The 18,656-nt window shown below is 33.4% G+C and overlaps 4 protein-coding genes across 4 annotated transcripts; 2 read left to right on the plus strand and 2 right to left on the minus strand.

Moving 5' to 3' along the window:
* Positions 1–4,970, plus strand: EIN_312740 (hypothetical protein; the record flags this gene model as incomplete). The annotated part of the gene is made up of 2 exons (XM_004259625.1): positions 1–2; positions 169–4,970. Coding segments are annotated over 2 exons (4,804 nt in total), but the record flags the coding sequence as incomplete, so codon positions are not given.
* A 140-nt stretch (positions 4,971–5,110) lies between these two features.
* Positions 5,111–9,142, minus strand: EIN_312750 (hypothetical protein; the record flags this gene model as incomplete). Its single annotated transcript, XM_004259626.1, has 1 exon — positions 5,111–9,142. One exon carries the CDS (start codon positions 9,140–9,142, stop codon positions 5,111–5,113), a length of 4,032 nt encoding a protein of 1,343 aa, XP_004259674.1.
* A 1,390-nt stretch (positions 9,143–10,532) lies between these two features.
* On the minus strand, positions 10,533–11,728 carry EIN_312760 (hypothetical protein; the record flags this gene model as incomplete). Its single annotated transcript, XM_004259627.1, has 2 exons — positions 10,533–10,572; positions 10,617–11,728. The coding sequence occupies 2 exons, from the start codon at positions 11,726–11,728 to the stop codon at positions 10,533–10,535; spliced, it is 1,152 nt and encodes a 383-aa protein (XP_004259675.1).
* A 4,859-nt stretch (positions 11,729–16,587) lies between these two features.
* Positions 16,588–18,638, plus strand: EIN_312770 (hypothetical protein; the record flags this gene model as incomplete). The annotated part of the gene is made up of 2 exons (XM_004259628.1): positions 16,588–17,365; positions 17,410–18,638. 2 exons carry the CDS (start codon positions 16,588–16,590, stop codon positions 18,636–18,638), a joined length of 2,007 nt encoding a protein of 668 aa, XP_004259676.1.
* Positions 18,639–18,656: the final 18 nt, after the last annotated feature.

The following is an 18,656-nucleotide window of genomic DNA, read 5'->3' on the forward strand; positions in this document are numbered from 1 at the left end:
GAGTTTATACTTACTAATTAACAATTATTAATAGTTGCCATTTTAAACGTGAAAATGTTAATAAAATATCAATAAAATTTCCAAAATATTTATATTAAAATTATTAAAACTGTGTTTTTAAAAACGTTATGCTTTTCTTTATATCAATATTTATAATTGCTTATTCAGAATGTTCATTCCTTTATGATTCCAATGGGTGTGTCAAATACGACAAAGCCTATACTTGCACTGGAGACATAGAAATACCAGAAAATTGTTCCTGTGTATCTGGTGAAGGTTTTTATGGCCAAAATATCACATCAGTTACATTTCTCTCAGCGTCTCCAATAACCGTAAACGGAAATGCATTCTTACGGTCTAGCCTTCGTGCAGTCTATGCACCTTCAGGCATTCCCGTTGTTGGTATGTATGCATTTTCACGGACACAATTAGAAATATTCCCATCCGAAACTGTTTTGGAGATATACGACTACGCATTTCAATACACAAATTTGACAAGTTTCAAGTTCAACAAGGACATCACACACATCGGGGAATACGCTTTCGACTGCTCCAAAATTGAAAGCGTGGTTCTTCCCGATATTCCCATGGGTACACGCGCGTTCAGTTACAATCCAATTGTTTCTGTGGATGTTGGGAATCACAAAACATTTGAAGACTCTATGTTCTTCCATTGTATCAACCTTGCAGAAATTGTTCACTCAGAAAGGGTTCAAGTCATTTCTGAAAATGCGTTGAGTGAGACTTACTCCCTAAGAAATTTCGAGTTCGGTCCAGGGGTTCAAATCATGAACAAAGCTTTTGCAAAAAGTGGGATTGAAATTGTTGATTTTTCGAATTCAAAAATTGAGTTGAAGGATTCAGTGTTTTCGGAGTGTTCAAACCTCCATTACGTTCACATGGGCAGCTTAGACAGAGTTCCTGACAACACGTTTTTAAGATGCAAAAATTTAGCAAAAATTGAGACTTATAGTGGACTTACTTATTTTGGAGAATCTGCATTTGAGGAGTGTGTTCATTTGAGTACTTTTGATTTTATGAAGCGCGTTGCGGGTGTTAGCAAAAAAGCGTTTAAACACACAAAAATACAAGAAGTTGAGTTGTTTTCAGATATGACTGTGTTTGGTACTGAGGCTTTTCTCAACTGTCCTGAACTTGAAAAGGTGATTTTAAATGGTGTTGTGAATATTCCCGGCAATGCATTTGAGAACTGTGGTTCTTTGAGAGAAGTTGTTGGCTTAGATACAGTGATGACGTTCGGGGAGTTGTCGTTTGCCAACACAAAAATTAAAGAAATTACGTTTGCGACGTCATCAGTTATTGGTCCAAGTGCCTTTGTTAATTGCACTGAGTTGGTCAAAGTTGACTTAAACGGGATGACAAAGATCGACACATCGGTGTTTTCCGGTTGTGAAAATTTGAGTGATATTATTGGCATTGAAAACGTTACATCATTTGGAAAAAACTCGCTTGAAAACACTGCGATCACTGAAGTAACGTTAAAATATGGTTTGAAAGTTATGTCTGGAGCTTTTAAAAACAACAAAAATTTGAAAAAGGTTGACTTTGGTCAAATCAACGATGTTGGAGATACAGCGTTCATGAATTGTGAAAACTTGGAAGAGATCATTAATTACGACCAAATGAATGGATTTGGGTCAAAAGCCTTGGCTAACACTGGGCTAACAGTTCTTAAATTCACCAAAAATATTTGGACATCTTCCTCATACACTGATATTTTTAGAGATTGCAAAAAACTTCAAAAAGTTGAATTTGCTGGGATGACAGAAATTGGTGCTTCGTTTTTTGCTGGTTGTGAACGTTTGAATGAACTTGTTGGTTTCGAGAATCTTCTCAAAATTGGGGATAGCGCCTTTTCAGGAACTGCACTTGACAAAGTTACTTTATCTTCGACAACAATTTTTTCTGGTACCTCACACTTTTCAGAATGCAAAAAATTGACAAATGTAGAACTTGTTGGTGTCACCAAACTTCCTCAAAATATATTTATGAACTGCGAAAAATTGGCGACCATTGTTGGAATCGGAAGTGTTTTAGAATTTGGTGTGAACTCTTTAAGTGGCATAGCATTCACTACGTTTGCGTTTTCTTCTTCAAAAAAATATGAATACCCTATACTTCAAAACTGTCTAAAATTAACATCTGTTGATCTTGGTGATTTGACGACTCTTGGAATTCAAATGTTTTCTGGATGCACTTCTTTGGAAATGTCAAAAATTACAAATTTAGAAAAAGTTGAAACATTTGGAGATTATTCACTTAGTGGAGTGAAACTTGGCGAATATACTTTAGATTCCACAAAAAAGTATGGTGTCGGGGTTTTCAAAGATTGCACTTCGCTTACTCAAATTGATTTGAATGGAATGACTGCCATTCCCAATTACTTTTTGGCGAATTGTGGAAATCTTGCAACAGTCATAAACTCGGACAACCTCACAACCTTTGGTGATTACAGTTTAAGTGGAACAATACTTAAACACTTTGTTATACCAGAAAATTCAGTTGTTGGCAAAGGTGTCTTTATGAATTGCCGAAGTCTTACAAAAGTTTCTTTGGGAAATTTAACTACTTTGTCTGTTGATTTATTCAAAGGATGTATCAAATTGATCACATTGGAAAACACTGAATATATTACCGAGTTGTCTGACTATTCTCTATATGGTTGTTTAAGTCTTTCAGAATATAGTTTCACAATTAATGTCGTAAAATATGGTAAATATTGTCTTTCTGGAACGTCGATAACAGAAATCACTTTCAGTCCAAATATTGATTCTAAAAGTGACTTCTCGCATGCTTTTGAGAATTGCGATTCTTTAACTTCAGTAAATCTGAATTCACAAACTAAAATTTTTGAATACCAATTTGCTGGTTGCAAAAATCTGAAAACAGTTAAAAACATCGAAAATTTGGTTCAAATAATGGACTATGGATTCCATAACACAGGATTTATTGAACTTGTGATAAAAGCAACGACAAAATATTCAATTGGGTGTTTTTCAAACTGTGAAAACCTTGTTAAAGTCACCAATTTTGGGCAATCGCAATTATCAAATTTAATGTTTGAAAATTGTATTTCTCTTCGTGAGATTACTGGTTTTGATGGTGTAACATTCTCAAACTACACATTCAAAAATTGTGGGTTTAAATCAGTAAAAGTCCCAATCACATCGAGCTATGGGTGGGGCCTTTTTTCTGACAACTTACTTCTCGAGAATGTAGACGTAACAGAAACCAACAACATAGCAAATTACATGTTTTCAAATTGCCAAAATCTTTCGCTTGTAACAGGTTTAGAAAACATTCGCTACATTTATAGTGGAGCCTTTATAAATTGTTCGTTACTTCAAAAAGTAAAATTAAACGCGCTTCAGGTTATCGAAAATAGTATTTTTGATGAAAACGTTGAAACGATTGTATCAACTAATTACGAAAGCCCTCTTGGTTCCAAGTTTCCACTTAACACAACAACAGATGTTTTTGTAGATCTAACGTATAAAGGAAATTACTTTGGAAATGTGCTTGTAACTAAAATAGCATGTGGTCAACAAGAGTACTTTGACATCGAAAATAAAACATGTGTAAATTGTCCAACAAATTATTACTCAGGTGGAGGATTGGCTCAACTATGTGAAACAGATATGACGACATGTTTGACCGCACATTTAAATTGTGAGATTTGTATCGAAAACGAATGTCAAAAATGTATCAAAAATTACTACATGGATTCGGGTGTGTGTAAATACTTTGACTGTGGAGAAGGTGGAGAATTTATCAATGGAAAGTGTGTTCCTCTGTGTGCTGAAACCGAAGAGGTGGTTGATGGAATATGCAAATCAAAATGCAAAGAATCTGAAGAACGAGTCAATGGATTTTGCGTGGCCAAATGCAACAAAAGCGAAGAACGGGTCGGTGGTGAATGTATCTCTAAATGTGCGATGAATGAGGTTCGAGTTAGCACGGGTTGTGTAACGAAATGTCAAAATTACCAGGAGATGGTGAGTGATATTTGCCTTGAAAAGTGTAAAAATACCGAAGATCGTCTTGGCAAAGTTTGTGCGCCAAAGTGTTCTGAAGGGTACGAACGCGTTGATTTGATTTGTGTAGAAAAGTGTCTTGAAACGGAAGAACATGTAGATGGAGTTTGTAGAGAAAAATGCAAAGCAAATGAGGAGAGATTTAACACGACGTGTATGACCGTCTGCCAGTATACTTTTGTTCGTGATGAGAATGGGGTATGCCAAAAAGACTGTCCAGTAGGTCAAGAGGTCATTGGAGGGAAGTGTGTTGATAAATGCAAAGACAACGAAGAAAGGATTGAAGGCAATTGTGTGACGAAATGTACTGAAGATGAAGAACGCATTGATGGAAGTTGCACAAGAAAATGTACTGAGAGTGAGGAAAGAATTGAAGGAATGTGTACACCAAAATGTGCTAACACTGAGGAGCGAATTAATGGTGTGTGTAAAGAAAAGTGCAAAAGTAATGAAATTCGACTTAATGGTATCTGTGTATTAAATTGTGACGTTGATGAAGAAGAGTATGATGGCGTTTGCGTTAAAAAATGTACAAAAAGTGAAGAAAGAATAAATGGCATGTGCACTCCAAAATGCCAAGATTATGAAGAACGAATCAATGGTGTTTGCACCAGAAAGTGTACAGACATGGAAGAAAGAATTAACGGAATTTGTACGCAACGATGTTTAAGTACGGAAGAGCGTATTAATGGTATCTGCACAACAAAGTGTACTGAGAACGAAGTGCGTTTAAATGGTGTTTGTGTTCAAAAGGAGTGTGGAGAAAAGCAGTTTGTTGAAGAAGGAATTTGCAAAGATTGTAAGGACAAATACGAAACGCCGTGCCAAGATGATGAGTGTAAACAGTGCACTGAAAATAAAAACGTTTCAAACTATGTTATACTTGTTGTGGTTATTCTGTTGACCTTTATCTGAAACAGTCGTTTCCAATTTTGGTTTTTATTTATAATTTATAATATTTAATAACTTTATAATTAAACTTTTTTATTAAAACTATAATAGTATTAATAGTTTTAATAAAAAACATAGTGATACACACAAATAAAACAACACAATCAATAAGAGACTATTTTAGAAACAAAAAATTGTTCAAGTTGATCGTCATCAATCAGTTCCTTGTCAACAAGAATCAGTTCGACAATTAAGTCGCTTTTTGTTGTGTCATTCAAGTAAAATCCACATTCTTCCAACAACAGTTTTGTGGTTTTCTGTAAAACAAATTGTGCTCTATGATATTTCTCTTCTAAATCTTTTATGTGTCCAACAATAGTCATTCCCTCAAAGCGATTATCGACGAATACCCTTTTAGACGTAATACCATTTAACATATCAACATTTTGTTTATCTTTAATAACAATTGACAAATACAACGTTTTTGTTCGATAATTATCACAAGATAGTTTGTATTGTTTTGGTTTGTCAAGTTGAATCCCTCTTTTTAAATCAACAACGATTGTCTGACCATCAACAGTACAAAAGTAAGTTTTTTCCTTAAGTAAATCATCAACTGTTACATAAACATTCCGAAACACTTCAATGGGTTTTTCTAACTTTTTAATCTCAACATCAAGAGTTTCGTTAATCACCTTTTCCTCTTCTGTTAAGAACGCATTGTTATCTACTGAAGAAATTAATATAAATAAGTCTCTTCTTTCGTCTCCACGCTCGTTTTTGTAAAGACCACCTTCTTTTTGTACTAGTAAAATAGTACTTTTTTTATTTATAACTTTTGTCTGACCAAAACTTTTTTCAAAGAGAGTTTCTAACACTGAAACATCAACATTCACTAAGTAATTGTAATACCTTTTTAATACATGTATATTATAAATGATGTCTGAGTTGATACGTTTGTAATTTTTTGTATTTTCCATTTTAATTGTCAGGTCAACAACAGCAAATAATTTTCCATTTCTTTCAACGTCAAGTTTCACATTTTTTTCTTTTTCACAAATACGACCAAATCGATACTTAAAAAAGCAGTCTTCGATTTCAATAGTTACAACACCTCCATTCAAAAAATTTATAAATGGAATTTCTTTGTTTATCACTACTGGATTTCGTCTAATATTGTCTTCTTCAATCTTTTCCAAAATATTAGTACACACGCATTCACTTGGTTGTTTGCAGCGACGTGAGACGTCCAAATTAGGCGGTTCGAATTTCCGTATTTTGCGAATTTCATTTAACTCTTTTTCCTCAATTATTTTTTCGATTTCTTCGATTTTACTTGAGTTTTCTTCATTCGCGTCATACACCATTTGAAATTGTGACCTCTCCAGTTTTATTTTTTCGATGGTAGGAACTTCTTCGCTCACAACACAGACTTTTCCTTCGACCTCCTTTGCAACAACAAAGCAATTTTTGTCATACAAAAATTTCATCAAATTTTTGAAAATTGGGTTTATCATAAGTGTGTAAGCATCACCTATTATTACCAACCCATATTTTGCTCGTGTTAGCGAAACGTTAAGTCTTCGATGATCTCCAACAAATCCAATGCCACGATTCTCGTTTGACCTCACACATGATATGATAATAAATGGCTTCTCGTTTCCTTGGAATCCATCAACACTTGATACTTCTATGGTCTTATGTTCTTCCCCAAGTAACTCTCGTTGTGTAGCGTATGGCGAGATAATACCAATTTCATCATCTCTTATATTTTTTTCATTCAATTTTTTTACCATAAATTTCACAACTTTCTTCTCTTCGTCGTTTCCATAACTCTTCCCACTTGTTCCATAAAATTCATCGCCTTTGCAATGAACAAACATCACTGGAAATTCGTTATTTGGGAAAAGTCCTTCAATTCTTTCATCAAATCTGTCATCTTCATCAACACCATCCACCAGTTTTCCATTATAAAAATTGTTATTTGGGAATTGCGAAATAGCGGGGTGCATTCTGTATTGTGTAGTGAGGAGAGCATAAGCAACACCGTTTTGTAAAAGTCGTTCAAACATTGACTTTTCAAGCCCGCCATTCTTTGCTTCATTCGAGACGACTGTCGGAGGAAGCTGCTGAATATCACCAATCAAAACTGCCTTTTGGACATTCATAATCCCACTAAACGTTTCGGGTTCAATGGATTGTGCTGATTCATCAATCACTGCGCACGCAAATTTTATTTTGAAAACAGCCTTTGACAATGTAGCTGCAATAACGTCATAATTTTCTGTAATTTCTGCAAGGTTTATCCTTGTAAAGTCATTGATTGTTTTGTTTTCAGTGTCACTGAGTGTTATCCTTTTTCGTTGGTACAGTTTGTTGTTTGCGAACGAGAGGTATTTTTGAAAGTCTTTAAACATCAGTTGAAGTTTTGGCGATTCTTTGTATTCCTCTTCTATCCGACATATCTCTTTATTTTCTTGTTGAGTGAAGAAACTGTCTATTTTCTTTTTCAATAAATTTTGAATATCAGAAAGGCTGTTACCATCTTTGTCAACATCAGCATGTTTGCAATATTCATATGCTCGGTACAGAAGCGAAACCCCTCTAACTTTGTCGCTCAAATCAGCGTACTTTTCGTCAGCTGGAATTCTCACAACAGAAATTCCAAAATCAACAAGACGTTCACACAACACATTCACGGCATTGTTGCTTGAAGCGGACACCAAGACCTTTTTGTTGATAGAAATGTCTTTACCTCTATGTGGAATAAAATCTCTTCCAGTATTCATTTCTATTCGTTGTATCTCAATTTTCTCTCGGTAGAACAAAATGTGTTGTACAATAGAAACTGCTACAGATGTTTTCCCTGTCCCTGGAGGACCCACAACTAATGACAAATGATTATTTAAAGCGCTTAAAACAGCAGCAATTTGACTTGCATTCAATTCAACCGGATTTTTCAATCCAGGCGGATTGATATCCATAAAACTAAACACTTCCTTTGTTTTTGGCACAACTGTTCCTAAAATAGTACTGATGTATTCATTTGTGTTTTGCCTTTTCTCAAAAAGGTGAAGACCATTGGTGACTACTTCCGAGCTACAGTTATCCGTCAATACATACAAACGGAATATTTTTGTTTTCCAACTCTCTTTAGCGCCAAATAGGTATTTTGGGACTTCTTGAAAATATTGAGGTAATAACTCTTGAAAATAATTTTCTTTGATTTGCAATTTCGCTGAATTTGGGCCCGTAGAAAGAACCTCGCCATACACTACAAAATCACATTTGGAAAACAAAGTAGCACAATTGAGAATCACAAAGTCAAGTGTTTCCAAGTTTAAAATCCCCCTCTGTCCTTTTCCACATAATATAAATTTCGACGTTGAACGAGGCATTTTCTGGTGCTTTTTTCTACTTATAACAGCAAACACACGGTCATTTTCATTAATAAAATTTATCTCCGTCTTAATCACATACTCCTCCCAACTTTGTTGTTGATTTTCGTAATTTACAAGTGTTTTATAAACAGAGCAATATTCACTCGGTGACAAATATTTGTTTCGAACTCTTGCCTCAACAAAAGTGTTTTCCACTACATCGTCAATAGCATTCACTACATCAAGGCTAACAACATGAACTGATGTGCCAATTGTTTGTGTCTGATCTAAATTATTTAAAGAGAATACACCTTGTTTTGCAACATGTTCACTGTACAAAAATCTCTCGTTTTCCTTTAGACAATCACTGCAATAAAACTTCGGATCACCAAGACGAAATAACAAGTCAAAAATATTTGTGTCCCCACAACGACAACACTCAATATTATGACCACCACACGAGAAAGTATAATGGCGACAATTCTTGATATGAACCAAGATCTGACAATCACCACAATTGGATACTGGACCATTGCAAATATATTTCCCACAAACACACTTCACAACCCCTTCACTCTCTCCACAGTAATAACACTTTTTTTCTTCAAATATTTGTTTCTTGTGTTTTGTTTGTTCCTTTTCTTTGAATGATGGACTAAACTTATTTTTTAATCCTTTTGATGAAAAAGAAGGGACAACGGACGATACTCTTTTTTGTTGATGTTGTTGTCGAATCTTATCTATCTGTAGTGGTGCTTGGTGATTTATTTTGTATTGACCATATTGTTCGTAATCGTAAAAATCATCATCATCCATCTTACTGCCTTTTTTTGAGTTTCATATTCGACATTTCTTTTTCAATAAATCTCAAAAAACAATATTGGAACTATAATAATGGATTATAGAAGTATTTAATCATAATGGGTAAAATAAATACGACAATGTGGTTTTATAATTTTTAAATGAGTATAGTCATTCCGTGTATAGTTAATACACGTAATGACAAACCCCTAAACTGAGATTATTGGTTTGTAAATAGAGTCAGTTTTCTAACGTTATCTGGTCCCAAACGTTATTTGGTGAACAAAAAATACCTTCATTTTTGTCTAAACATCGGGCATTAGGTAAAGCGTGAAATAATCCGAATCAATTGGGATGGATTTTTTGGGACTGCTCCCCGAATTATTCCATTTTTTATGGTCCAAAAAGCACCAGATAACGTTAAACGACTGACTGTATTGTAAAACAATCACAAACCAGGGTCCTCCTTTTTCCAAACCCTTGTCATAAAAACTGTAAACGTGGCAAATTCATAAAACGTGGCAACTTTGAATTGAAAAAAATCTATATCGATAATAAAACATATTAATATCGGATTTTTAAAAAGATGGCTTTTAAAACAAAAATTTTGTGAAGCCACTTTAAAATAAACAAGATATTGTTAAGTATTTTCAAAATAATTATCAAAAACATCAGTTAATTGTTGTTGTTAAACAAAACATAAAAATTACTAAATTTATAATAGTTCCATTTTATTGAGAGCTCTGTCTTTGACATACATTCTCGCTCGTAACGAATTGTGAGCAAGATTGTTTTTGTTGTATCTTTTCAGTAAAGAAAAACTGGATTCACATATAGTAGTGGTGGGTGACATTGCAAGAAGCATTGCTAATAAACAGTAAAGTTTAGACCCACTTTCAAAAAATGGTGCATAATCAAGTAAGTCCAAAGACGAACTTAGATCTAAAGGATTTAAACGTCGTGTCAGTACCACCTTTTTTCTGTCAGAGTCTTTTGACGGAAAGCCTCAAGATCCGGAGCTCCTCTGAGTTTATTAATTTCATCCTGGAGACATACAGTATTTAAATTAAGCGGCTTTTTTGTTGTAATATAATCGTCGAAGTTCATTGCCAATTCACAAAAATCGTCTAACTGTCCAAATTCATCCGTTTGTAATTGTTTAGAAAGTAGATTGTTACCCATTCTTTTAATATACTCGACGCTGGTTACATGATAAACTGGAGATGTTGCAACTGATGCAAAACGGACTCTGAGGGCAGAATGTAAACATTCCAACATTGAATACATTCCTGTTGTTGAAAATGTCGAGTCCTTAAAAAATCGAGATGTGGAAAGTGTAAAAAAAATTTTATTTACAATTTCTATTTTCATCTCTTCAATCCTTTTTATAAGTTTTTGCACTTTCTTATAACTTCGAAATAAAATAGCTCTTTTTGATTGAAGCTCTCGGTTTAATTCTTGAGCAATTCCCAATGTATCTAAAATAAACGAGACCTTATATCTAAGTTCCTTACTTTTGAATAACTCTTTGAGTTCACCAATTGTATAATCACCATATTCAAATTCATCATGAATCGAACATTTCAAAAAGATGGTGATGTTATCGTAATTATTATAGACCCACCGAAAGACACACTCAAGTGAAAGGAATCTAGTTTTAACGTAAGTTGGAGGAGCACATTTGAATTGTTCTCTGAATTTTGGGTCATCTCGAAGAAAATCACAAACAGAAGATATGATATAAATACAATCATTAACCCCATTATCTGTAATGCACTCCTCGACACAAAGGTTCAGACGATGACACATGCACCACATTGAAAAAATTGGACAGTACCTATTATCAATTGCTTGCAAATCACTCACAATACGACCGGCCATACCCTTTCCACCATCTCTTGTATTACTTCCACCATCTGTCCCTATTTCTGCAACTTTCTTATAATCAATGTTGTGGTCTTCCAATACTCTTTTCATATTATATGACAGATTCAAACCAGACGCCTTTCCATATTGAACTTTTGCTTCGAGAAGCCTTGTGTGTATCTTGAGATCTTTGTCAACAGCTCTGATGTAATACGAGTACCACGAATCTTTTGATATTTTACTTTCGTCCTCCAACACTCCAATATAAAGACTATCACTGAGTATTTGGTCAACTTCATTAACACATGTTTCCGCTTGTTCAAACACTTTTCTCGTAATTGTCTGTTCGCTTGTTCTTATTTTTTCGAGAATTTCGATTCCTTTTTTTATGTACTCTCCTATAATATCAATAATCTCTTTAAGTGCCGCATGTTTACTTATAATATTATTTGCAGCCATTATTGATGATAATTGTCCAGTTAATTCTCTTCCCGCTTGAACCAACTCAGCATCATTTCTTTTGGTTGATGAAGCTACAACTGCTGGACCGAACCTTTTGTACATTGCAACCTTTTCTCCACTATTAAAAGCGGTTAGAATGATTTTTCTTATTTGTGGATCTTTTATATCTTCTTTGTGAATATTGGGGTGTGATATAGTTTGGTTTCTGTCTATGGTTAACCCACACACTTTGCAAACAAAAATTCTTTTCTTTTTGTCTACTTCAATAAGCATTCTATTTTCCCATATTCTTGAATGGTCGATTTTTTGTTCGATGGGTAGTGAGCGTCTCATTTTATATTGTTTTGAGTTCTTTATTTTATTATCTATAATAAAACTGTTATCTAAATACAAAAGTACTCATGTTAATAATTTAAAATAATAATATACTTATAATCATTGTTTTTGTTGATTTATTTTTACATTTTTATATTTGTGTCAATAATCTGATCTTGGTCAAATAAGGTAATTTTTGCTTTGTTTTCGAGCTCTGTTTTTTTCCAAATTCTTTTACCATTATTTTTCACATGAAACCCTTGTCAAAAAAATACTAAATTGGAGGACCCTGCACAAACTCAGTTGTTGTGTATGTTAATTATTTGGAGTGTAACCATCTTAATTTAAATACAGTTGAAACCCCAATAACTCATTCACTACACAAGTCTGTTTAATTTTAGATAATAAATGATAAACCAATTTACAGACATCATTCACAAATTACAGTGTCTTCATTGGGTAAGGCTTATTCCACCACCATCACCTTTAAAAATAGACTATTTTTACTATTTGATATAATATTCAAATTAAAATTATAGTAAATAGGAAACTGGGAAGATATTAGGTCTGGTTCCCGAATTCAAGAAATGCCGAAAATACACCTCGAGTCAGTGGAAACCGAGCGAGACGGAGCATTGAAAAGAAGGCTCATAAAGACGCACTCAAACAGTCTGTTTGTGCACCGTTTCACCCACTTTCCAAGTCCTCCCTTGGCGCGGATCCCCCTTGACCCCCCCGCAAGCGGGGGGAACCACATCCGCGTCCACACAGTACGGACAAGGAAAGTGGGCGACATGGGGACGCACAAACAGTGGCTGAAAAATGAACTTCCTTCAAAAAACACTCGCGGCAAATACTTTATTTTGGTTAAGGTGGTGGAAAAAGCTGGTCCCGTCTTCATTCATTTAATGTTTGTGATTTTTGGCTTATACATAATTTATTATTAAAAACATACAATCAGAGTATCCAAAGAAACAATAAATTGTAATTACAATTTTGTTTAAAATATTACAATTAAAATTTCTGTAAAAATGGGATTATAAATCTAATCACTTAACTTGTATTTATCTGCAAGTTTTAAAACACTCCGATACAACCTAATAACAAAACAAGGTTATGTTTTTTATATGACGAAATTGTTATTAAAAATAATGAAAGTGTTACTATTAATTTAATTTATTTAATATTAAAAATAAAACTCATTATTTTACTAAACACAAATGAAAAAAAATATTTGGTTTTATTTAACAGGTAAATATTATAAGAAGGATTTTTGTCCGTTTATTATTAACCAAATAATAATATTTGCCCATTAAAAAACTCGAAAAAAAAATTGATCACAAATAAATGAGTAATTTAAATTCTAGATCGTATTTGAAAAATAAAATGAAAAGACGTAATAAGTTATTTGAGATTTCATAACAGATAATCAACAATTATCACGTGCATTCACAATTCCACGTGAAATGGATACAATGATAAGCAGATTAATAAAATTTGCAATAACTTCACATTTTTTCGATTTTTTTTAAATTAAACCACTTTAAAACCTCCAACGACAAATAATCTCAATAAAAAATGGTGCGAATTGAAAGTATCATATTTTTCACAACTGTAAATCAACAGAAAAAAATCCTCCTTTAAAAATGTGTGATTGATGAAACTATTCTAAAAATAATAAAAAATTAAAAAACCCAAAAACGAAAAACTAAATAATAATAATAATGTTATTAACGAGTTCGCCGAAAAAATACGAACACATAAATTGTACGCGTGAATTATAAACGCATAGTTGGTAAAGTTTGTTTTGTTCTGTGTCATTTAAGAAATTCAAAAACAGAAATAAATGCGTGATAGAAACTGTCTCTATGTTGAAGAGCTTGCTGCTCTCGACACTCATTGATAAAAAATTCGAAGGGCAAATGGATCCAATTATTGTCAACGCACTTCCAAAATATTTGTTTACTTAACACTTAATTGGCTGAACCTTTCCTTAATGGACATACATAAACAAAATTTTACCATTATTATTTTTTGCCTTTTTGTTCTTATTTTTCAATTCATGGAATGTGAATACCAACAAGATGATTGTTTAATATCAAGTGATGACGAAAGTAATGATCCATTTTTTGTGAAAATCATGTTGAAGAATATGATCAAAAAATAGAAAATGAAGAAGAATATTTTTTTGAAGAAAAAGATGATTATTTGGATGGATGGTCAAAAATCGAACCAAAACTTGGGATTTTTGATTTTCAAAAGTTTTGTGAAAAAGAAAATTTTTCGAAAACCGTTTTTTCTGAAGATTTCAAATCTCCTTTGGAATGTTTTAGAAAAATGTTTTCAAATGAAATGATTGAATTAATTGTTGAAGGTACAAATGAAAAGGCAGAAGAACTAATTAACGGGAAATGGATCCCAACTGATTTCGAAGAAATTGAATGTTTTCTTGGCATTTTGATTTATATTGGGGCAAACCAAAGAAGGGGAAACGTTGATCGCCTTTGGAGCCACAAATTCGGGATTATATTTTTAAGAATAGGCATGAAGCGAGATAGATTCAAAGAATTGTTTCGATGTTTCCGGTGCGACAAAAAATGAAAGAGATCAAAAAAAGGAAAAAAACCAATTTTTCAGCAACAAAAGAAATTTTTGATATTTTTTTTCGAAATATCACGGCAATATGCGACCCCGGTTCCCTGATATGTATAGATGAGCGAATGTTTGGTTTTAAAGGCCGTTGTCATGGTATTCAGTACTGCCCAGCCAAACCCACAAAACACGGCTTAAAATTTTACTGTTTGTGTCTTTATGACAAAAAAATGTGCATCGGAATGACATTATATGAGGGAAAACTCGAGGAAAAAACGGGTTGAGTCATGGAGAATCAATTGTTCTAAAATTAGTACAAAACCTCCCAAAAAAAGAATTTTTACTTCAGAGTGACAATTATTTTACAAGTGTCACGGTAATGCAGGAGTTGGAAGTCCGAAAAATCGGGTACATAGGTACCATGAACCAAAGAAGCAAAAATATTCCTTCTGAAGCGAAAAAAAAACACATATTTAGAAAAAGAAAGGAAAGTACAAAAAATGTAAAAGAAAAACAAAAAATCGATTGCGAAAATTGAGGAGGAATGGGACAAAATTTTTTTAAACTTGGGGAAATTGGTCCAGCTGAGCCAAAAAAACGAACAAAAAGGGAAAAATACAAAGAAAAAGCTGAAAAAATTCTATCTTTTCAAAAATTCTTAAATTTAGAAAAGATTGAAATTAAAGAAGAAAAAATGAAATTAGAAGAAGAAAAAGAAAAAAATCCCGAAAATACACGCTTTTATTCAAAAGGGAACATTCTTTTGACTGCTTTTAACCCAAACAAAAGCAAAACTGTCATTATTGTTACCAATAAAATTCAAATTCCATTGATTGACATTCGAAGTGGAAAATCTTCAATAAATGTGGCTTACAATTATACAAAAACTCCAGTTGATACTTTTGATCAACTTTGCCAAGAGTATTCGTGCAAAATGAAAACGAGAAGATACAATTTGGCAATTGTTCAAAATATCCTGGATTGTTGCTGCACTAATGCCTATGCCATGTTTGAAAAAACAAAAATGTCTCATTTTGATTTTTTAATTAAATTGTCTGAACAAATGTGTGAGAATTACGTTAAAAGAAGGCTTGATCGAGGGATGAAAAAAGGAGAAGAAAAAAGACAGCTGTTTGTTGAGTGTGGACTTCAAAAATGGTGGGAAGACGTTGTTGGGAAAAACAAAAAAATAACAAATTCCAAAGAAAAAAATCACTAACAGTTGCCAAAAAGAGATTTTGTGCTTTTTGCAAGAAAGTTGAAAAGGCTCGAACAAAAAGAATATGTGAATCTTGTGGTTTTCCAGTGTGCACTAAACACTCACTTTTCTTGTGCCCAAAATGCAAAAACCCCAAGAAAAAATAATAGTTTCTAAAATAAGTGACTTTTAAAAATATTTTTTTATTCTGAATTTTTTTAAATGATTTTCATTTGGCAACTGAAAAAATAAAGTTAGAACATTAATTAACTTGAGAATCAAATAAGTATGTTTGAGTATGATAATGTCACTATGTATACACGTTGGTTTGAATGAAAACCGACACAAGTGATACATAGTAATAAATAATAGAAATGAGTATAGTATAATCGTTATCAAAGAATTTGAGAGAAAAGTGTATTTTTTGAAAAAATAATGCAAAATCTTATATAATCGAGTTAACATTTATACTTTTTTTGAGTAAGATTATGTCCCAAAAGGGACATGGGTTGTTTTAAGTACTTTTTTTAAATTGGCTTCTATGTCTTTTTTTTCCTTGCCTTCAAAAAAATTTCTTTAAGCCATTTAAGTGTTAAAGTGAACCAACCCAACGTGGGAAACCCCAAAATCTTTTCCAAAAATTGATATTTGGCAAATCTTAGTCAAATTAGTTCTCAATTATTATTTGTTTTCTTTCAGTTGTTGGCGGACAAAAAAACCGCCTTATAGTTTTAACAGGTTTTCCCCTTTATTTTTTTAAACCAAACTAAAATTTGCCTTTTATTACTTCTCCATTTTAAAATAATTACAAGGTAAAAATCTAACCTGTTAAAAAAAGTTTCATTGCTTATTTTTTGTATTTTGTTAAAGAAGGAAAGTAACAAAAAACAGAAAAATGATTATCCGCTATTTTTTGTTTTTTTATATTAATATATAAGTGGGTAAAACCCTTAATAGTACCCAAAATTAATTACTAAATTACCCACAAAATTGGTTCGAACAAACTAGAAAGTCAATAACTTCAGCCATGTCAAAGGATAACGAGAAATGTGACAACGCTGGGATCATGGACAGCAGCTCAACAGGATCTGCCACATCACATAGTACAAATCATTTTCAAAACGAAACAAAACCAAATGAAGTTGGCGAGCCACCAAAAATAGACCTTCGTTCTCAAGAAAAAGCAACTGAAGAGGTCAAACATGGAAACGAAGAGAAAAACGACAATCCGATAGATGGAGAGGAATCCTTTGTATCAGACGTACAAGAAGAAAAAGAAGAAAAAGTGGTAGACCCCAAAAACGAAAAAACTAAAGAAGCGCCTTTTATTGAAAACCAAACTGAAGAGGAAGAAGAACAAAATAAAGACAAAAATAAAGAGGAGAAAAAAACAGAGGAATCATCGGAAGAAAGTCCGGAAAACAAGCAAGAAAAACAAAATAAAGAAACTATCGAAGACATGAGAGATGAGAAGGACAACACCAACGCAAATTTAAATAAAATAGAAGATACAAAAAAAGATGAATTATCAAATAATCAAATGGATGACATAAAAAAAGAAGAAAAGAAAAGTTCGTCAGAAGAAGTTAACCAACAAAACGAACCCATAATTAACACCCCTAAAGAAAGCACAATAGAACCCCCCAAAGAAGACCTTGAAAAGAAGACTGAACCAAATAAAACAGAGCCACAAAAGCCAGAAATGGGAGAAAACGAAACAAAGCAACTGATTGAGGCATGCAAAGCAGCAAACGCAGATGCTATCAAAGATCTTACAACAAACTTTGCGATCAATTATATGTACCGTTTGTTATTTTTTAAAGTACAATTTGCATATACTCATGTGTAGAAGATGATGAAGGAAAGACTTTTTTGCACCATTACTGCTCACAGAATAAAGACGATGTACTCTGTGTGAAGCCCATCAGCAATCAGCAGAACACACGATTAAAAGACAAAGCTGGGAAATTGGCTGTTGAGTACGCACTTGAAAACAAACTTGACTTATCGACCAAAATGATACTTGAGGTGAACGATCGAATGGATATTAAAGTGTGTTACGATCTTGGGCAGAACAGTGTGGAAAAACCTGATGTTGCAAACAGGTTTGGGTTCTTACATACTGATGACAAAGAGAAGTGCCAAATATACGACGTGAAGACGCTTTCCAAACACAAAATAAAACAGGAGGAATATCGTGATGTGAAGTGGAAAAAAATGATTTCGAACTGGACTCCCACAAACGTACCCCGTAAAGTTGTTGAGCGCGTCTTAAAGGGAGCACCCCGTAAATACAAAGCGATGTTATGGAAAAAGCTATTAAACCTTGATACCATTGACGAAAAGACAAAAACTGAATTTGAGAAGTTTAACGAAAAAGATGTGAGAAGTCCACACGATAAACAAATTGATTTGGACATCAACAGGACTTTTCAGTTGCACTACAAATATAAGGTGCGGTTTGGTGCAGGACAAAAAGAGCTATTTGATGTTTTACATTCGTTTTCATTGATCGAACCTGAACTGGGATATATTCAAGGTATGTCGAGTGTTGTCTCGGTGTTTGTGCTAGAGTTGACGCCACTTGAGGCGTATGCTGCTACCAAAAGAATATGTGAAGAGAAATGGAAATGGAAAGACATGTTCAAAGATTTCGATTTGATACAAACACTATGGAAAATGACGTGTGAAATCATGAAAGAGAAATACCCTGAAATGTTTGAGTGCTTTAAAAAACAAGAAATCATCGACTGCCCATACCCGTTCTTTATATTTGAGTGGCAATATCTCTGGTTTATTCATGCATTCAATATAGAAACGTCACTTCGTGTATTTGATTACATTTTGATGGATGGTATTGTCGCTTTAATGAGTGTAACAAACAACGTGCTCCATTACATCCATACGTACGTCCCAAAAATGAAAGGCAGTGACGAGTTGCAACAAAAACTCAAAACACCGCTCTGTCTCCTTCCACCAGAAAAGATGCCAACAGCAAACATGTTTATGAAATCATTGGAAGAGCACAGGCTTCCCAAAGAAGAGGTCGATGCATTGTTCAATAAGTGCAAAGTTTAATTTGCGAGTATAGTTTAT

The sequence above is a fragment of the Entamoeba invadens genome (genome assembly GCF_000330505.1).
Source record: "Entamoeba invadens IP1 unplaced genomic scaffold scaff_1105074726353, whole genome shotgun sequence".
In the NCBI taxonomy this organism is placed as follows: domain Eukaryota; phylum Evosea; order Mastigamoebida; family Endamoebidae; genus Entamoeba; species Entamoeba invadens.